The 21,567-nt window shown below is 39.8% G+C and overlaps 1 protein-coding gene across 2 annotated transcripts in view; it reads right to left on the bottom strand.

The window, feature by feature from the left end:
* Positions 1 to 15,689, bottom strand: part of PCSK1 (proprotein convertase subtilisin/kexin type 1) — a 43,241-nt gene extending 27,552 nt beyond the window's left edge. For both annotated transcript variants that reach the window (XM_077139085.1, XM_077139086.1), the window contains exons 1-5: positions 15,307 to 15,689; positions 11,979 to 12,083; positions 8,728 to 8,838; positions 6,679 to 6,825; positions 5,175 to 5,251 (exon numbers count right to left, since the gene is read on the bottom strand). In XM_077139085.1, coding sequence (XP_076995200.1) covers positions 5,175 to 5,251; positions 6,679 to 6,825; positions 8,728 to 8,838; positions 11,979 to 12,083; positions 15,307 to 15,486 — 620 coding nt within the window. In that variant the 5' untranslated portion in view covers positions 15,487 to 15,689. The remainder of the gene's footprint in view (positions 1 to 5,174; positions 5,252 to 6,678; positions 6,826 to 8,727; positions 8,839 to 11,978; positions 12,084 to 15,306) is intronic.
* Between the last annotated feature and the right edge of the window lie 5,878 nt (positions 15,690 to 21,567).

Raw genomic sequence — 21,567 nt, 5'->3', positions numbered from 1 at the left:
ATTATGAGCATTCTGACACTTTCAGAAACTGTTTCAATGAAATGACCTCCGCTCTGTGCTCTTTGGTAGTGAAGTGGCTCTTTACTTTCCCCCCTACTGATTGCCTTGAATTAGTTTGTCCTGGACCAGCCCTATAGGATGTGATAAAATAGAGTCTCCCTCTTAAAAACCTCCTCTCTTCCTCTAACCATGCACCAGACTAAAACCTCTGAGGGTTTCCTAATGCCAAAAGGAGTCTGAGGTTTTAACAAAGCACTGCAGGCTAATTGGGAGACTACGGTGCACTTATAACTCTGGATGGGGCAGATGTCTGAACAAGGCTGGCTCTGCCATATGAATTCAGTATATTTGGAGAAAAAATATACATCTTGAAAATGCCCCAAATTCCACTGCTAAAGCATCATTTCTGGAATTTGGGGGTAATTGGCTTCTTCTACCTTGACTCTGACCTCAAGAAGGCCAAGAAGTCAAGAGAGCCTTTAGGTGGATCTGTTTATTTCACGACTTTCTCCCATTGTGGAAACCTCTGGGAGCTGTATAAATGTTGCAGACTTGTTGAAGTTGTTGACCAGATATACTAACATGGAAGGCAAAAGAAGGGAACTTGCACTGAGTAACCCTATTAGCCAGCAACTTTTAGACTCTACTACGCTGGCCATCTATTAATTTAGACTTGCATGGAGTATAAAAATTCAAAATTGGCTGGGCCACCCAAAATAGTTTTGTTTCACTTATCTTTCTTTTTCTTCCTAAAGTGCAAAAATTAATTTCCTGGTCTCCTTCCACTGAAGGTTGTTTCTGCTCCTTCATGTTAATGCTGGTGAGAAATCCTAATCAGAACAATGTAATTATCATTAATTCAAGGTCTTCCCTGAACAAACATCTGCTTCATTTTGTCTGCTAGAATTTTCTCCTTATGGGTAATAGCCCTTCCTCAGTCATGATTTCCCAATCATGGACCTGGTTTGATGACATATATTATTTGAGCTCTTGGATCTTGAAATGCCTAAAACCAGAGAATTCCTTAGGTGAAAATTTAAAAGAACAATTCCCATCTTATTTAAGCTTTGAGGTAAGATTCCTTTACTTGCAAATGAAGCTGTTAAAATTAACACAACCATTTTCTGAGAAATGTGTAGACATTTGAACACAAAAAGCATCTTATGCTTTGTTGATGGATTAGACTTCTTTGCCTTTGTTAGGAGAAATTCAGTTGTATCTTCTGGGAAATATGTTCCCAGAGTCACCACTCCTGTATTCCCATTTACACAGGATAGGAGAGAGGACCTAGGATGGAAAAAGAATCCAGTGCTAGTTCTCCAGCCCAAGCCAACAGAAATAGGCAGTTGGCAGACACTTCTAGCATTGTGATTCTGTCCTAAAAGCTATACAATGTGACACACCCATGATTTATCTCTCCTTACACACTAAGGACTATTTTCTACTGAAAGCTGCAGTAGGATCATGGTTCAAATATGAATTGATAACTTTTCTTCCTCTTATCCTCACTTTCCACCTCGACACCTTGAGAAAAAGGGAAGACTTTATCAAAGTAGTTCTATGTAATTCTTTATAGACCTAATGTTCTTTTTCTTTCCTTAAATCAGGAACTGAGATAAAAAAAACCATCTATTATTTTAGAACAATGATATTAACTGGCATTTAAACAAATTATTTTTTTATTATTCCAAAAGTGAAAGACTATTATTATTTCAGCTAAAATATCCTTGTCACACATGTTATTTAATATGGAGAAAAATAATCCATATTGGTGTTGAAATACTCACTCCAGATTCATGTCAGCTTAATAACATGAGTTACCTGAACTTTTAAGATTTTATAATTTAGTGATTCCTCTTTGATTTGCAGAAAAACATTCAAATGCCACTCCCATTAATCTCATTTACATTGCAATAAAGTACAGCAACAATACAGATAGTTTGCAGAGATGATACCCTTGAAATTGGGCGAAAAATAGGTCTCCAATCACTATAAAGGCCAAGACAAAACAGAGATATTCATTTTCCAAGCCTAAATGATTTATATCTGACAACATATTAGACTCTATTTTGTATTATCCTTTCCGATAAATGATAGGGATGCTACCTTTTGGGTTGACAGTCCAAAGGATTCTGAGTGATAGTTGCTCTTGTGTCATTTTCAAATAGCAGTGTGCTAGTTTGGAGCTGTTATGGACCCCCAGAAAAGTCCATGTTCTTTTAATTCATTCTTGAGGGTGTAGACATATTGTGGGTGGGACCTTTTGGTTAGGTATTTCAATTGAGATATGACCCACCCCATTAAGGTTGGTCTTAATTCTTTTTACCGGAGTCCTTCTTGAGAGGAAAAAGGATAGAGAAAGCCCAGAGAGCAGAGAGAGAAAAGCCCCAGAGATGCTAAGAGAGGACCCACAGAAGCTCAGAGAGGAGGTCAGTGAAACCAGGAGCTGAAAGGAAGGAAACCGGGGAGTGAAGGACCAGCAGAGGTCAGCCATGTGCCTTGCAATCTGACAGAGGAATCCCGGATGCTAGCAGCCTTTCTTCAGAGAAGGTATCTTCCTCTTGATGCCTTGAATTGGACATTTTCATGGCCTTAGAACTATAATTTGTAAGCTAATAAATTCCTTTTGTTAAAAGCCAGTCCATTTCTGGTATGTTGCATTTCAACAGCTTTAGCAAACTGACTAAGCAGACTCTGAACTGGCTCAAAGAATTGACATCTCTGCTTCTTCTTACTCTTGTCACATTAGATTTCTCATTGAATGAAGAATATACCTCTGTTGCCAAATGACAAGATTTGATCATCATCACCTTCACTGTCATCATTATCATCATTGCCATTTTCATAGCAAAGACTTGTTTAACCTTTTCTATTTTTCCAGATTCATCTAAGCCATTTACATTTATAAACTCATTTAGTCCTCATAGTAACCCAGTGAAATAGCTATCACCATTATTCGTTTTTAATAGCTGATAAAACCAAGGCTCAAGTTAAGTAACTTACTCAAAGAAACACTCAACTATTAAATGGTAGATATAAGCTTTGATCTAAATCTGGCTGCACAGTTTGTGCTATTAACTGTGTGACTATATCACACTAACTCTATGCCATGTGGAAGGTCCATGACAGGCTTCAGAAGCTCAGAGTTTCCAGGCACAAAGTAAACATTATTATATGGCTGCTTCCTTAGGAGTGTCGGAGCTCCTTGAGTTAAGGAAAAACATGGCTATTATAAGCACTAAGAAATCTGATTCATGAGTAGAGAAACGCTAGAGAACATCATTTTACCAAGTATTCACCTATCATGCAGCCACCACATGAATGCATGGGATGCTGAGACCCCACCCAGAGTCTACTGCATAGGAAAGAGGCTGACACCTCCTGCTAAGTCTCCTCAGCTGCTCGCATAAAACTGGGAGAAAATTTCCATCCTTGATCAAGGGGATGGAATGAAAGTCATCATTTTAACTCTCTTCTAAGAATCATTCCCTTTTCTTCTAAACAATTATCGCCCATTTCCTCAGGGAGTTCCTTTCAGAAAGGTAGGAAGTAGGTGTCCATCGCCCATTTTAGGGGACAAAAAAAAATAGGGGCAGAGAGAAGTACATAATTTCCCCAAGGTCACCCTCTATACTGGTAATTGGCAAAGTCAAGACTACTTGCTGAGAAAAACTTAAAAGGCCAGTATTTCAAAAAGAGCAAATGTTCCTGCTGGTCCTGTACTGTCCTGACTGAGAAATATAGCTGAAAGTTTGTCTGGATTCTGCTAAAAATTTCTGACACAGTCCTATTTTCCCCCAAGGAGGGCGCTTATCTTGTTGTACCTATGTAGGAATGTTCTAGCCTCTAAGAGGTCCTGGCATTAAGCCCTTTACTTGAATCCTTTGAAGAAATAAATGGGTCTGAAAGGAGCATTTTTGAACCCTCCACAAGCCTCCCCTTCCCCCCAAGGAAGACATATACACCCAGAAGATAAGGCCAAGTCAAGGTGCCTCAGTCTCCCTTCTTGAGTTCTTCTTGGCCTTCTGGAGGTGAGAACATCCAAAGAAAGAAACAGGTATAGGTCAGTATTACTGCACAAGCCACATGAAAATTTTAAGAGAGAAAAAGAGAGAGACAACTTGATTGACCCAAGTTGGTTACTCATCCAAGACAGCCATCCACAGAGAAAAGGAAAGTAATTTATGTGACACATAATTTACACAAAGAACTTTTAGTTTCTTTGCTTATCCCCACTCCTATCACCAGCCCCTTATTTTGATCTATGTTGGTGCAAGTCTCTCCTGAGTGGAATAAATGAAGAAGAATCTTTGAATGTCTCTTTGAAGTCCATGAGGGATATCATTATGAATAAAGATGAGTTCTTGCATGGGCATGGACACTTTGAGGCCACATGCTTAGAGTGTGCAGTTTTGGGGGGGCTAGTAAAGAGGGTTAGAAACAGTCACTTCTCTCTGGACCTTTCTTTGAGCTCTTGCTTTGGAAGTGTGATTCCTGGTCTCCCTCATTACCCTGTGGTTATTCAGATCCCTTTTCTTCCCTTTAGCTTAAAAATATCCAGCAAGAACTCTGGAACAGACTACTAACCAGGCTGAAGCTCTGGGGACTGGGTCAGACTGGGGGGCCAGATCTCAGAATGCATTTCACTTGTTGGGTGTCTTTGCATACCTTTCTGGGGTATGGTAATGGTAAGGGTGATTGTGGCCACCATATCAAGTTGGTTGTGGGACTTTTTTTTTTATCTTGGTCATCTGTATTTATTTACATAACTAAAATCAAGTATGCTGTTAAACTGAAAGATCCATAGAGGAATTTGGGGGGATTGAATGGCTTAAGATTTTTACTCTTTATGACCCAGACATTCTTTCTGATGCTGTAGCCATTTCAGTCACATTTAAGGGGAGAATTTCATTAATATAATAAGAAAGTTTAATTGAAATAAAGTTCTGTAATCCGAAAGAAGTACAAAATAAATATTTTTATAAAGTAAAAATAAATATTAAAATATCTTTTTCTCTAAACAACTAAAATAAACAGCTAAATATTATGATATGGATGGTATACACTAACATTTTCTGAGTGTTGAAATATGGATCATATTTACAGCATAATTTAATCAAATAAGATAGAAGCATTTTAAAATACTGTATTCTGAAAAATGCACATTTACTCACTTGTTCTCATTTGTAGGATCATATCGGGGAAATGGATCATGATCATTATCATTAAAATCATAACTAGCCTCTGGATCCTAAGGAGAAAACAGAAGGAATACAGTAGCATCATAATAAAACTCGCACTTCCCAAGCCTTCTAGCCCTGGCTCGTAACTAAATTTTGCATTTCAAGGTTTCTGGGCCAGGTGCTGATAATTTATTAAACTCATAAACCAGGTGGAGATGATGTACACAACAAAGTAAGCTGGCATCCAATTCTCAGTGAATCTTACCAAACCTATAGCTCATTGAAGCCCATAGGATATCAGAGCTGGAAGGAATCAGGGTTTACTTAGTTCAACCAATCTTTTTTCCAGATAGAAAATTGAGGCCGAGAAAAGTTAAATGACTTAACTATGGCAATAGAGCTAGTTGGTGACACTTTGACACTCATCTGTCTTATAGATACAAAGATGAGACTGTGAGGCAGGGCTCAGGTTTACCATGATGTCCTTCAGCCTTCCCAGGTATCCTAAACAAATGGGTAATTTAAGTAAAAGGAATATGCTTGAAATTCATATATAGCTTACAGGTCCCACCCCTTTCTCTTAGCAGGTTGCTACACTTAAATATTTCCCACTTCTGCTACTTCTCAGTGCTTTCCATGTCTTTCAATAATTCTTACTTTCTACCTTGTACTATTCTTTTTCATCTCTCCTTTCCCTTCGATCTGGGTAGGTTGGATGGGTGGAAAGGGTAAGAGAAAGACGAGGGATAATCTTAGGGAAGAAACATCCACCACCCTAATCTAAAGAGGAATTTCATAAGCACACAAGTACTTTTCATATACTTATCTTCAGTTCTAGTAGACTTTCCTTCCAGCTTGGCAGTTTGGCACTGTAAGGTATACACTTTAAATTTACATGGAGCTAATCACAGTCACACAACTTCAATGTCAACAATACTAACCCACAATGGGTTTGAAGAGGAAGTCTATGAAATTGGTTTCAGGCGTCAGACTTGATTTGATTGCCCCAGTGAATGCTTCAGAGCCTGAATGGATTTTTTTGATATGCTGTATGGTGGGGTCACATTTCATTCCTTTTCCGTGTGAGTATCCTGTTATTACACCACCATTTGCTGAGTTTCTATTTTGTTTGTTTGCTTTCTTGTTTGTTTTTGGGAAGTGCATGGGCCGGGAATCGAACCCGGGTCTCCCACATGGCAGATGAGAATTCTACCACTGAACGATACTTGTACCCCCCAAATGGATTTTAATTTTGCATGTGTAGTTGCTTTCTCCCCTCTCCCCCTCCCAACACACATGCTTTTGTAAAATCCTTGGCTGCATTTTGCTTTTCAATGCCCACTGATAAAAAACAAGTTCCTATGTGCTGGCGGGAGGGTGAGGAAAAGGACAAAGTCTTGGCTCATCATCATGGTGGCTGAGGTCAGAGCAGCTTTCTGCTTGAAGGAAAAGAAAACCCTAATTGCATGTCTCTGTAGAGAGCTCCCAGACTCACATAATTGGCATAGATATCTGTGTGATTCCACTCCAAGCCATCATCCAGTACAGTGATAACAACTCCTTTGCCTGTGATGCCTTTTTGCCACACAGGTATCACATGAAGATCCAGCTTTGGCAGAGCTGCAGTCATCCTTGTATCTTGCTGGTAAAAAGAAAAACACAAAACAAAACAAACAACAACAACAAAAAAACCTCCAAAATATAAGTCTTGGTAAAAACATGCTTTGCTTGCTGCAAAATGAGAACATACGCTCTGACCTATAGACCTGTGTTTTCTTCTCCTGGGTCATGCTACTCTTTAGAAGACAATTAGATAAAATAAAAAACAAAATTGAAGGTAGAACCGTGTCAATCAATAGAGTGCTGCCCATTTCCCAATGTTCTAATGGAAAATCACTTGCGTGGATGAATCACTCTGAACCCCTCGTCCTAGAGCTACATGGCTTCGAAGAAGTCTGTCCCTAACTTTCTTTAATTTATAATGACATGCTTAAGCTTTCATCTATCAAAGATTTATTTGATGTTCCATGTTTCCATCTCCTCAAAAACTCTTAACTTCTATTGCCACATAGAGCTCACTTTATATTGTCTGGTACACAGTCATTCATGGATGTTTTATAACTTTTCTTGTAAAAGAAAACACAGAACCTGGAATGCCCAGGAGACTGTGGTATCACCAGGACTTGTAATTTAACTGCCTATTCCCATACTGCCTGTGTGTGATTTAAGGGTATCTGTCAGAAGAGATTTGGGGTTTTCCTTTTCAGATTTTTTTCTGAAAATTATGTATGTACAACAGTAGGAAAGAAGAGCTGTGCAGTAAGGGAACACAGATAAGAGATTATCTCTCACAAGAGTGTGAGAGAGACACATAAGAAGAGTGCCAGATATCCGGGGAAGTAGTCAGAAAGCAGTGTATAAATAACAACAATCAAAAGTGTCAATGAGTGGACTGCTCTCTTGCTGATGTTTCCCAGAAAGAGATGTGAAAAATCAAGAACTTACCAGCTATGTGTGAAGCTGATTCACAGGAGACTGGAAACCGCACAGATTGTTGGCCAGAGCCAAAGAATGAGGACTCTGTGTCAGTTGTAAGAATATTTACAGAGTGTGGTTGTTAAGAGTATACCCTCTGGAGCCATCAATGATGGCCCCATCACAAGTAACTGTGTGATATTGGCAAGTTATTGAACTGCCAATGCCTCTGCTTCTTCATCTGTTAAATGGGCATAGTTATTGTATCTTCAGCATAAGGTTCCTGTGAGGACTAAATGGGCCAATTTATTTCAAACACTTAATGTAATATTTGACACATAGTAAATGTACAAGTGGTAGCCAATGAGTGTCTTCTGTTGCAATGATCATGCACTGTTTAGGTTAAGAGAGCAGCAAGAGGGATTGATCCTCTTTCCCATCCATTATTTTAAAAGGCTGTCTAAGCCTTAGCTTATGTTTGTCATGGAAAAAAATATTTCTTCTCATATTCTCAAAATACACTTCTATTAACATGTATTTCTGCTATAGAAACTCATTAAAACAGAAGTGAGAACATCTCGAATGTAAACAGGAATATTTACAATTTCTCCACTCAACACCCACATACTGATAAATACTAAATCTAGACATTTGCAAATAGACTTTACTTGTGTTCCTTTCTTTAACCTGCTTCAAGGAATCTCAGCTGTATATAAAAGAATGGCCTCTCTGTGAGAGTGCTTTAAAGGTTTCTCAGGAGTAACTTTAGCCAAATAAAGTTTTGCCATGAGTACTGTTTTTGGGACCTCCAATCTATTACATAAGACAAGAATCTACTGCACTTACCCCAGACAAGCTTAATAGGACAAAGAGGCAACAATCCCTCCTCTCATAATACCTAAAGATCTGTGCTTCAGATACCTCATCTAACAAAACAGAAGATCCCACCAACCCTAATCTCCAGGTAATAGAGCCCTCTACTGAATTCTCCATCAGAAAAGAAAGTGTGTCATGTACCTGCAACAATATAAAAGCCTAGATCCCACACAGTCCTTCTGTCTGTACTTACCAAGTACCACTGCTGATTCCACATTGGATCATTGAAGAGATTTAGAGCTGAGTCTCTCAGGGCTGAGCGTTTACTTCTCTCTTTTTCATACTGTTGCTCAGCCCAGATGACCTACAGGATTTTTATAGCAAGAAAATCAATAGTCAAATGGCCATCTCCATGTAATCAACCTCTCTCTAATACCATCAGAGTGCAGGCAGCATCATAATGTTTTCATTTGACTACAGATCAAACTGGCAGCTCAGTAAGAAGAAGGGATTGCCCACTAGAGAGATGACATTTCCTCTATTACAGAAAAGTGCACCTTTAGGGGGAGGAAAAGCAGTCAATGAAGTGATGATTCCCTCAAATTATTTACACTGTGCTCTACAGTGGAAGTAAAAGTTCAGCCTGCTTTTATCAGCAAATGGACCATAATACCTATTTTTACATTGAAATTTCAGGGCTCTGCAGCTGAAAATTTGTCCATTTTCATGGAACGAGTCCCTAAGTGATCCCAACTGCTGTTAGGGTGATCTTATGGCTTAATTTATCTTTTTTCACATGGAAACGGTAGAAATTGCAAATGTTGCATAAGATGAGAAAGGTGCTGTGTGTTTGCAGTCTTGCAAAATTCTGGCTCCCCTATGCTTAAGGGTGTTTAATATGAGAAAAAGGGTGATGAATGAGTATCACTAGCCATGCACACTTACCATTAATTCAGCCTCATGTATTATGCAAAGAGATCTGACAATATGAAAATTACCTGCTTGCATTTATGGCATAATCCTATTATACTTGAGGCCCTAGGAGGACAAGGGGTTGCTTGTGGTTATATTCACTATGAGATAATGACATGCTTTTATTTTGCTGGGCACCATGACTATTTCCTACCACAAACACATCCTCTCTGCTGTATCCATGATGGCAGTCTAGTTTGTGGTGAGATATTGTTAATGGGAGAGTTTTCATGAGTCATATCCAAAAATAAAAACAAAAATATTAGTAACTAAAGGATAAAACCATCTACTATGACTGCCCTGAATTTTCAATTAGAAAATATACTGCAGACCTATTATAAACATTGGGAGGGACTTGAGAGCTAGAAATTAGTCACTATAATTTATTTTTAAAATGCCTGTATTTTCAAGCTTAATTGTTTTGGCTTAAAATACCCCAATGCTTGGAATACACTGTCATCTGGGTTGGTCTTTTGGAAGTCAACTGCTAGGGAACAAGTGCTAATCTTTGGAGAAGTGGGTCACTTACATTTAGAGATTTCATTAACAGACTTGTAAAGATAGCCTATTTCAAAGGGCTTATTTGAAAGAATATTATTCCCCACAAAAAAGACCAATAAAGTGAAAATCAAGGGCAATTTTAAAAAATGGAATATCAGAAGAGGCACTCTGAAATATGATCAGATAAACATCCAGTTGTAGGAAACAGTGTTATGATTAATGTCATTACTCAGTAACCCATATTAATTTCTAGAAAAGCAGATCAAATGAGGCACAAATTGGTGGCATCTTTCTATTATGTATATAATAGGTATCATGTACTTAGTTGTAAATAATCCTTTTGATCTAGGGAGAACATTAAATATCATCTACTGCAATATTCCACTGCAAGCTTTTATGTGTTCCAAGCTACAATACAATTACTCTGGGGATAATATTTCTTAGAATTATACAGAATCTTTTTGTAGTAAAGTATATTGGAAAGTATATTCTTAAAATTCTTAGCTCTTCTTCATTATGCCTTGTGATCCTTCCCCCCACTCCCCAAGACAATTAACTTGCAGTGAGATAGCTAAAGAATAAAACTAGGCCATCTGTTCGTTTTAGTGAGATACATTGATTAAGAATAACAAATATGTCTGCTCCACTCTATTTAAATTTTCTCTTATGGAGATGAGAAGGGAGGTCAGTCTGATTTTTTGTGCAATAATGATTGGCATGTATTTGTTTAGAAAGAGAAGAAAATCTCTCTCCTGCTTTGCCCAAGGACTAAAACTAGGCAGGAAGTCACCTAATTTTCAGAGCCCTCATACAATAAACCATCTGCCTTGGAGAAAGGGGGCAGGCAAGACCTCATGAGACAAATAACTTAAAATGTAAAGTTCAGGACCTCCCACTTGGTCTCTCACATCTAGCAATAATCCGACTCAAAAACCTAGCAGGGGTGCATATGTGCTGCGGGTCGCTCTCCGTGGTCCTGATAGAGCATTACTTACTCGGGTGTGCTTGCTTCTCTTACTTTAGGGTATCGATGAAACAATCCCAATCTTTCCCCACCCACAAATTTGTCCTTCTTTTAAAATTCTAACAGTTGAAGAACAAATAAAACAGCAAATTGTTTCAGGCCTCATGAATTCTATCTCCTTTCAACAGTTTTATCACCTTTCTACCACTTGTACTTTTTTTTTCCCCTAGGAAGTTGAGAGGATGTGTGCTCTCTCCCACTACGCTTCTATAATCCCCTAGGGTGTCCTAGGCAACAGAAATCATGTGTACAGATATCAGGACAGCCAGGAGAAACTTTCACAGTATGATAGCTGGTACATTCTCAAAACAACAGCAGCAACACTGTGTCTGCGAATTGCAATACAAACAACACTTTCATATGTGCATTGGTTTTGAAAATAGACTTCAAAAGTCAATATGTACATTAAATATGCGCTGTCCCCACCCTTTTTGCCTATCCTGTATTTGTTCTAGACATTTCCTGTTTTTGCGTAATTCTTGATTCTGTATACAAACCAGAATGAAAAAGGACCAAATACTTTTTATCAAACAATACTGTACTTAATATTTGCCTCAAGAAGACATGGATTTAGAGCTCTAACATAAATATCAGTCCCCTCTATAATCAAACCAAATAGGAGTCGCAGAATGATTTTTCAGTTTCATTGAAATATTATTGAAAGCAGGGTTCATACATTATACTTCTTTGGCATACCTCCATTGAATAATGAAGTGCTTGGTAAATAACAGGCACATAATAAATGGTTGTTGATTGATTGTATTGTCAACATTTTCATTAGTGCTGCCACTTGGTTTTTAATATTCTCTTTCATACTCTTACCTATCTAGTCTCACCTCATTATTATGTGAAATTATAACTCTATGGAGAGAAACACTACAGATAAATAATCATGACCACAGTAAAGAAAAAGGATCATAGTTGGAAAGTGCTTTTGCTCTTGTTGGAAATCCTAGAGAAAACAGATAAGTCAGGTACTAGATCGAAGACAAATGTACAGCACTTACCCGATCATCATCGGATAACCTCTTAGTGATATGAAGGGCACTCCTTCGAGACCTTTGGGGATGGTTTTTATGTTTGAATAAGTAGTGATTTTCAAGTGATCCAATCTATAAAAGAAAGAAAATAAAATAAAAATCCACTTTCCAAAAAAGGTATATATGGGCTAGCTTGAAACCCAACTAATTTAGAGGTAGATAACTCTCATTAAGCACATTAATTGAGTCAAAGTTAACTTTTTCCTCCATGAAGAAGGCAGTGATAGAGGTCTTCTCCTGTCAGTGTGTTGAGTGAGATGACTCTCAGGATATTATCACTTGGGCTCACAGTGTATTTGAGGGCCTGATGATGCTTCTGTTTCACACCTTTTACAAGAACTATATTTGTTTTTCTATGTTATTAGTCTAGTGTATACAGACATTTCTCAAAAAAAAAACCCATTTAATCAAATTTATTCTGTAAGAAAACAAGGATTTGTAAAAGCAGGCAAACTCCTTGAGCACTATATATGATTCAGCTAAAGCAACTCATTGTTGTTATAAAATATGCCATCAAGTCCATGGTGATAATTATCCTCAGCTACTAGCAGTGACCACGTGATTTCCCACTAGTTCATGGCTTTGGAGAAAAAGCATGCCACATCTAGGACAGGGTTCCACTTTAGTGTGTGCAGACCTCTCTGGGAGGTTATTAACACCACTGGTCCATTTAGAACTGTATTTGTTATTCTCTGATGACGGTATTCCTTTCCTCAAAATAGTACCTAATTTGAAGCTACCAAGTGCTCAAGATGCCCTGTATTTCTTTAACAAAGAGACAGACATGCTTTCAGAATAAAGTATGTTCTTTAAATTGGTGGTTTTCATCATCTAGAGAATTTTCAAAACAGAAATGATTAGACCCTACCCCAAGCCTACTGAACCTAATGAAAGTACTATAAGCTGTAAGCGAAGTTGGGAAGAGAGGTCAGTACCCATAGGAAAAGATCACCAATGCTTGGTTCTGTCTCTGCCACCAACTGGGTTTGCTTCTAGTCACTGGTTACTTTTGTAATCTTAGCTTTATCCTTAGGCTATCAGGGACTCTGAGACAGTGATGTCAGGTTAATTAAACAGAAGAAATGAGCAGACTAAAAAAGCACTGACAGTCCTTTAGAAAGAATCACTATTTAAAATTTTTTGTTAATACCATTTTAACTGAAAATAGCTAGAGAAAATATAGCATATGCAAATCATATGTAAATAGATTTTTTTCCCATTATTTTAACATTTTCTATGATGATGCCATATCCTCCCCAAAGATCCTGACAATAATACTGATTCATTGATTTTTTACTTTGGGGAAATATATTTGTTTATTTCGAAAGGAAATTCATGTTTGTTTATTCTGATAGACCACATTGGTTGGTCCATCATTGGATGCATGTCTGTGGCTAATATGTGAGCAAGGGAAGGGGGATTTATGTTTTTGTCTCTTCCCCAATCTCCTTCCACACAGTTGCCAATCACATGACATTCAGCCTTTCAGTAGTTGCCCAAGGGATATTAGATTAAATCCCCAGGTTTTATTCGGCAGGACACACAGGTCCCATACACCTGTAGTACCCTCTAGTACAGCTCCATCTGGTACTCACTCTCTTCGGGTATCAATGATTCCCAACAAATTACTTGCAGTTACCAAACTTACTACTAAGCTGCCTTGTGTCTCCCTGTCTTCACACAAATTGTTTCCTATGCCAGGAGTACCTTCTCCAGTTTCACCATGTTCTCCTGGTAACCCCATACTGTTCTTCCTAAATCTTGCACAAATGTTTCCTCCTTTGGGCATTCTTTCACTTTCACCCCTCTCCAATCCCCTTCCATCTTGATTCCTTCAATCAGCAAAAACTGAGAGGCCAGGTATAAACTCTGTTACCACACAAATGACATTCAACTGCAGTCATTTGTTTCTAAGCAGGTTTCCGCTAGACTTGAGTCCTGGAGGATACTTCTTTCCCTTCTCCTATTCCTCCCTAATATCAAACCTGGAAAGGCTCAATGGGCCCGGCAAAGCAAAAGGCTCCATCTGCAACTGGGACAAGAGGAATTAAGTCTGTGTGCTGGCTTTCCTGCCGGGCATTTCAAAGACAGTATGGCTCATAAAGTTGAAGGATGAAGCCTCTGGCAAGGGAAGGAGTATTCCCGGGTGAATTCGATCTATGGAATCGCCAACACCCACGCCGATTACTCATCCGTGACTACAGCTGCGTCTACCACCACCTCCAGAAATAAAAACCGCGCCAAAATGTTTTAGAACCCTCCTCCCGAGGTTCCACAGATACCAACTTCCGAGGCAAGGGGAGTGGGTTTGATTCTGAGCCAAGGAAAAGGAAAGCTCTAGATTAAAACTTGCACCTCCTAGGTCCCCTTGGGTAACGCAGCTAAGCAGCCCCCTCGTCCTGCCTTCTCAGAGTCCTCCCATCCCCCTTCCAGAGATTAGCGCAACCTCTACTCGGACAGGCAACGGTTACCATCACAGGCTGAAACCCCAAGGGAAGCGATTACGCACTGGGCTAAGGTACAAGAAACAAAGTCCCTTTCTCACAGTCTATTCGCGAGTTCGATTCCGCAGTGGGGACTGGTCCAGCAAGTTGCGAACCTCAGACTTTGCAAGTTCTGGGTGAAATCCCGGAACTCCACCGAGAGGCTGGGAGAGTGGGTCCCGGTGTGCTTCATCCACCTCTCCCAGCGTCTCCTCGCGGCGCTCCCCAGGCCTTCCGCTGACCCCCGGCTGCTCGGGCTCGAGTCTCGGCCGCTGGTGCTCTCCCGCAACCCTGGGCGTGCCCCCAAACGCTTGCTCGCCGACACCCCTAACCAAGTCTGCTTGGCTCCCTGCATCAGTACTTGAATCTGATACTGCCATATTGAAAAGAAGGAAATAGCCGGCTCCTGACGCAGACCGGCTGGGTCCTGGAGGAAAGAACGCACAGCCTCACCCGGGGGACGCTTGGGTGGCGAGAGCCTGCGTGCACCTCAAGTTCCCCGGAAAAGTGTGGACGGATGATTTTCCCAAATCGCGCGGGAACGGTTTTCAATTCTAAAACCGACAGCGGTAAGAATAAGCTGTACCCAGCTGCCGCGGCTTCTTTCTGCCTGGCTGCGCCCAGCCCAAGCAATAAATATTTCAAGCCTTTTCTCTCTCCAAGCGCGCCAGGGGCAAAAGCTGGAGAAGCTCCTTGCCGTTTGCCACGCTGGGCGCAGGGGAGTGCAACCCGGGACTGGCCCCCAGGACCGCACTCCAGTCCCTCCAGTCCTCTCGAGCCCCAGAAAGTTTCTTGAAAGTGCAAACTCTTACCTGACCCAAAAGGTCATAGCCCAGCTCCTCTGCAATGGCCGAGGCTGCCTCCGGTCCCCCAGGAATCTCCGCCGCCCATTCATTGACAAATTGCCTCTTCGCTCCCACACTGTTCAATGCACACCAAGCGCAAAAGAGAGCGAAACCAGTACACTGTACAGTCCAGGCTTTCCGCTCCATGGCGCGCACACACACACACACACACACACACACACACTCGCTAGCACACAAGTGGGAAAACGAGAGGGAAGAAAGGCAAGACAGAAGAAAAGCCCTTCCCACCCGCGGGCTCGGGACCACTTCTAGTTCGCGGCGGCTCTGGGAGGAGACAGGAGGCGCGCGAGCAGACGCTGGGCGGCGGCGAGCGCACAGTGCAGCGCTCCCGTCTCCGGGCTGAGTGGAGCCCCCAGCTCTGGCAAGCTGCAATGGAAATGAGTGTTTACACGTCAAATCGACGAAAGCCATCTGTTGACGTCAGATCTACCTGGACTGAGATCTGAATGGTATTCCCAGCGGGGTGGAGAAGCGGCTAAAATAAACCGAGAGAGACAAAGAAAAAGAAAAAGGGATCCCTGGGATCCCTTAAGTCTGCACCCTGTCTACCTGTACATTCTGTAGCCTTGAGAATCATCTTCACTTTTAAGAAAGAAGTGCCCCATTTGACTATAACTACCGAGAAGCAAAGGCTGCGAGGTGGGAGGCATTTTCCTTCCCTTCTGTCCATTCTTTATATTTATTTGATTCTTTGATGTCCGGAGGGTGGGGATGGGGGTGGGAGAGGATCCTTACAGCGGCCCTGCGGATAACAGCATTAGCCGTGAAGAACAGGGCTCTTCTTTCAAATCGGACAGAAGTTAGGGGAACAGAGAAGGAAGGTACTACTGTCCAGATTCTGCTGTAAATTGCCTAAGAAAATGAGCACATCTCCAAGACAATGTTAAAACAATTCTTTTTAAAATTTATTTTTTAACCATTGCAACCATCTTTCTTAGTTTACAAGTTTACCTCCTTCACTATTTCTCACCCTCAGTTAAAAAAAAAAAGTAGTAAAATTTGATTCCTGGCATTGCAGAATGCTGTATCACCACTGTCTTTACAGTGCTTATCAGAAAAATAATTAATCCACGAGGAGGTCAAGGGCCCCAAATGCTGCTGTGTTGATTCAGGAAGGGAAAGAGCTCTTCACTTTGGTGTTGAACTAAAGCTGTACCATTACATTTCCATAAGACTCACCATGTCTTTCTGTGCAAGACTCTTGGACTGTGGAAAGAGAATATGCAGACCTCTGAATGAAATCCCCAGAAGGAAATGAGTTGTCTACTGTGGCGGAACCTATTCGGATTTCGAGGGATTGAACCTCATGGGAAATGGCCCAAGGGCCTGGGATTCAGCATCGAGGGCTGGACAGCGACACACGCGGGGCAGCTGCCCAAGCTGCTCTTGCTTCTGGAGCACCAAAGAATACCGCCTTTCTGCAGCTTGCCAGAACCAAGCTATTTTCCTTTAGACTTGTGTCTTTTCCCTCTTTTGAATTTCACGGCGAGGGAGAAACGTGGTTAGGCTCATGATCTTGTGTGGAGCTCGCGGAAACGCGCAGGACTTAGCCCAGGAGAAAAATTGTAGCCGGGTGAGAATGAGCCAGTGTGTCACCTGTTAAGCTTTCTTCTCCTTCTCTTCTCCTCTTTTAAGCTTCCATCCACCGGGTGGTAGGGTGGGGGAGAGGGCACAATCTGTGCTAGAGATCGAGAGAAGGAAAGAGATTGGGAAGGAGGATGTTGAGGATTTGGAGAAAGGAACCATGAAATTTTCTCTACAGTAAGTAAATGAGACAGGACTTCACAGAGGTTGGGACTCGGTAATAATTCCTCATTCACCTCCATGTTTGAAGGAATGTGAACTAGATAAAAAATTTCTTTAAGCTTAAAGCTTCTTAACAAAAACATATAGCAATGTTAATAAACCCTGTGCAGTTAAGTGTTTTACAATAACGTGAGTAAATCTCATGTTATGGAATGGGTTCAGATTGGCAGCCTTGTCCTCTGCTCTATTAATTCCACATGTATGTGTTGATGGCTCAGTCAGCTGTCTTCTTTTCACTTCATTGCCCAGCCTGAGCTGTGGTCTGAAGCTCTCTAGGAGGTCTCACTCTCAGAGCAGACAGATGCGGACTGGGTGCTAGCGAGGCCGGGGAGCCTCGTGACAGATGCTTAATGGTAGGTACGGCTAGAACAGGAACAGGTTTGTCCCTTTCTTATTATGGTCAAGAAAATCAGTTCAGCGGAGTATTGACAATAAAGTCAGTGTCTCATAAATCAGACATTAGTCTTGAATGGAACACCACACAGGGCTGGAATGAACATTTCGGTGATATATTTAATAGAGCCAATTAAATAATCACAGTGAGAAGATAATATCTCTAACAACACAATACATGTAATTTTTTTCCGAAATTGTCTGAATTTTGTCCTGTGGATCTTACCTGTTACAGTTTCTAGGATGCAGAAAAAAATTACTGCATGCCATGGCAAATAGATAGGGGTGCGAATAGATATAGAATCCATCTTAACACTTCGTATTAAGGCCTGGTTCATAGCCAGGCAGTTTATAGCAGGGCTCTGGTTTCATATCCATCCTGCTGTATGGATCACAGTAATAACCTCTGTGTGCACCAGAGTCAAAGTTTATATCGTCATTTAGAAGACCCAGCTATTTCACTTATGCACATAGTTGGCTTTAGTAGTGGTTTATTAATCTGATTAATTTATACAGAAAACATGATAATTCAAGAACTAAAGAGGACTGTGTTTCATATATGAATTATCAAGTGCGCAGCATGCCTTTCATCACTGCTTCTGCTTCCCCAGTGATACAGTTAAACATTTATTTTTCTTGGGGAGTAGTAAGAGCAAGGACAGAATAAGCAGGAAGTAAGAATGTATTTAGAGGAAATCTATAGACACCATATCTCTTCAGTTTCTACCCAAATTTTTTAAACCGCTTGTTACTGTGAAGTAAGGCACCTGTACTAAACAGTGTTCTCAATGATCCATCACAAAGTGAACACCATGTGATCACTTAGGTCAAAAGAAGGACATTTCTAGCCCTCCTAATAATATCTTAAGATTTTCAAGAGGCATAAGAGAAAGGGTGTGGAAATAACTTAGGTTTAACATTTTCTAGTTATTATGTAGACTTATCCCTTTCCTATGGGTAGCAAATTAAAGAACACATGATAAGCCAAATCTGTAATTAGTTAATTAATCTGTAATTACAGTAGAAAATATATGGAAAGGGAAACCTATCCATAGCAGTGTCTCCCACCATAGAAAATCATACTTTTTGTATGGGACACTGGGGTAAACTGAAGGGCATTTGGGGACATCTGTATGGGCTTGATGAAGAAATCTATTGCATTTTATCATATGATTATGATGAGAAAAATAATATATAACATTTCAGGTAATATATTAAAGCTGAGTATGGTAACTTTAAATTTACAATGTGAACATGCTTATATTGACATTTTTAATTTTGGGTTTTATGCTTGCAAGGCTACATACCATTTCTGATTAAGGCACTTTAATGAAGACCCTTCAAATTCTTGATAGTTATCTTTATGATAAATTTTGTTTGCATAAGTAAGGAATAACAAATTTGAAAACACTTTTACAACCGTTGAAAAGTTTGGAAAATTTTATTTTAAATAATCTAATGGCCTTCTTTTATTTCCTTGTCAAATTTATCACTGATATTTCAAATGATGAAATTAACTAGAAAACTAATCTAGTACCTTATTTCTCAAAGTGTGGCTTACACGTCAGCATCAGAGCTATCACTTGGCAGCTGGTTAGAAATGCAGACTCTTAGCCCCCATCCCAGGCCTACTGTCTTAGCTTTTCAGGGCTACTCTAACAAATACCACAGAACTGGTTGGCTTAAGCAACCAGGATTTATTGTCTTATATTTTTAGCAGCTAGCAGTCCAAAATGAAGATATTCGCAAGTCATACTTTCTCCAAAGCTGTAGCATCTGATGGTAGCTTGCTGCAAATTCTTCTCATGGAGATCTATCCCCTTTCACCTCCTTCTGGGGTTTATTCTTCTGTGTCCAAATTCGCTTTGTTCTAAAGACTCTTGGTCATATTGCATTAAGGCCCACCCAGATTCCATTTGGCCTTATCTTAATAGACTCTTCAAAAATCTTATTTACAAATGAGTTCACACCCCACAACCTGGATTGCAATTTGAACATGTTCTATGGAGGACATGAGTCAATCACCAATGCCTACTGATTCAGAAACTGCATTTTCAATAAGACTCCCTGGTTATTCATATGCAATTAAAATTTCAGAACTATTTAATCAACATTATTCTATATGTATGGCACAAGTCTATGACATTTCTATCGAGTGGTTTCGTAATTCATGATGCCCCCAGTGCAGCTATTCTTTAATTTGAATGGACTCAAATGGTTACAAAGTCCTTTCTTATAGTCATATAAATCTTCCCTCATTAACTATCTCCAATCAAGCATGCTAATTTTGTCCTAAGGCACCACGCTGACAAGTCTCAATCTCCTTCCTATTTGGCAGCTCTTCAGACTTCAAAAACAGATTATTATGTGTTCCCTGACATTTTCTACCATAGCCTAAACATCCCAAGTACTTTTAATGAGTTTGCATTCTTATTTCTCTTGTCTGAATAAGATTTTTTTTAACATACGTTTAAAAACATGGCACTCAAAATTAAATGCGGTATAGTTGGTCAAACCTGTGCTGATTAGAACAGGAATTTCACCTCTTCTTAGAAACTATCCTTCTGCCACTCTATCTGTCTCCTAACTAAAACTAGCTTGAGTGTGAAAGGGAGTTGGTAGGAATTTATTGGCTGATGTAATTAAATCATAGAAAAAGAAATATAAAGCTGACCAAGAAGACTGGACCTAGATGTTTAAATACAATATTAGCTGGCATTCTCTTCCTCTTCCTCTTTCCTTCCCTCTTCCCTCTCCCTTCCCGCACCCTTATTTCTCAGCTTCTACACATTTGCAGATCTCCGCTTCAAATTTACCCACAGGAAAAGGTAAATGACTATTGGTTCTTCTAGGAGCAGAGCTTTACAGTTCATGATACAAGGCAAAAAGAGTCCCTTCTTTCCATGTTCAGTATGAAAAATCCCAGAGAAGAAATGTAAATGCTATGCTTGGATCATTTGCTCCCCCTGGGCTAATCATTGCAGCCAGGGAATTTTAGTCTTGTACTTAGTCAGACTTAGGTTATGTGGCCAACCATGTGGTTGAAAGTTGGAGGAGGGTGTAAGTTTTCCTGTGACTTACAGCCACGTCGCTACTTCAATATTTTCAGTAAGAAAAGAGCAGTTCCCCAAAGGAAGGGGAGGATGGAGGTCTAATCTCATAAGGGAAGAAAAAGTGTTGAGGGACATAAACGAAAATCATTGTGCCCTTTAGCTGGTAGAAAGCAAGCAAAGGATAGGCATTGTCTGTTCATATTTTCCCTTTCTGAACATTATCTCTCCTGCAGCTCATGCATTCAAGCACCATTCAAGCTTTAAAAACACATATCAATGTTAGTTAATTTAAACAAACTGAATCAAATGCAGCATGTAAGAGATATAAATCCTTTAAAAGGTTTCAAATAGATTTAGATTATGAAGTAATCTAAAATAGATTTAGGTTATAAAAAATATTTTTTGCCTTTTTATTTTGAAATGATTTTAGATTTACAAAAAAATGCAAAAATAGTATATACAAAGCTCTTGCATATCCTTCATTCATTTTTCTCAAAGATTTACATTTAATAACTATGTTTAGTGTCCACTAAACCAGGACACTAATATTCATACAATGCTATTAACTAATCTACAAACCTCCTTCACCTTCTTTGCATTTTACCAACTGCCCCATAGGTTTTTGTTGGCTCAGGATTCAATGAAGGTTCCCCATTGCAATTAGTTGTTATATCTCCTTAGCTTCCTCCAATGTGGGTCTTTTTTTGTTATGACCTTGATACTTTTGAGGAGTACTGGCCATTTATTTCATAGATTGTCTTTTAATTTTGCTTTATCTGGTTTCTTTTCATTGTTTGATTTGACTTCTGCTTTTTTGGCAAGAAATGATGTTATGCCATGTTCAGTGCATTGTATCAAGTGGTACACATTGTCAATATGTCTAATTACTGGTGATGTTATCTCTGATCACTTGACTAATTAAGGTGGTACCTGCCAAGTTTCTCCACTAGAAAGT

This window comes from Tamandua tetradactyla, chromosome 21, assembly GCF_023851605.1.
Source record: "Tamandua tetradactyla isolate mTamTet1 chromosome 21, mTamTet1.pri, whole genome shotgun sequence".
NCBI classification, from domain to species: Eukaryota; Metazoa; Chordata; class Mammalia; order Pilosa; family Myrmecophagidae; genus Tamandua; species Tamandua tetradactyla.
This window is presented reverse-complemented; position numbering and strand designations above follow the sequence as displayed.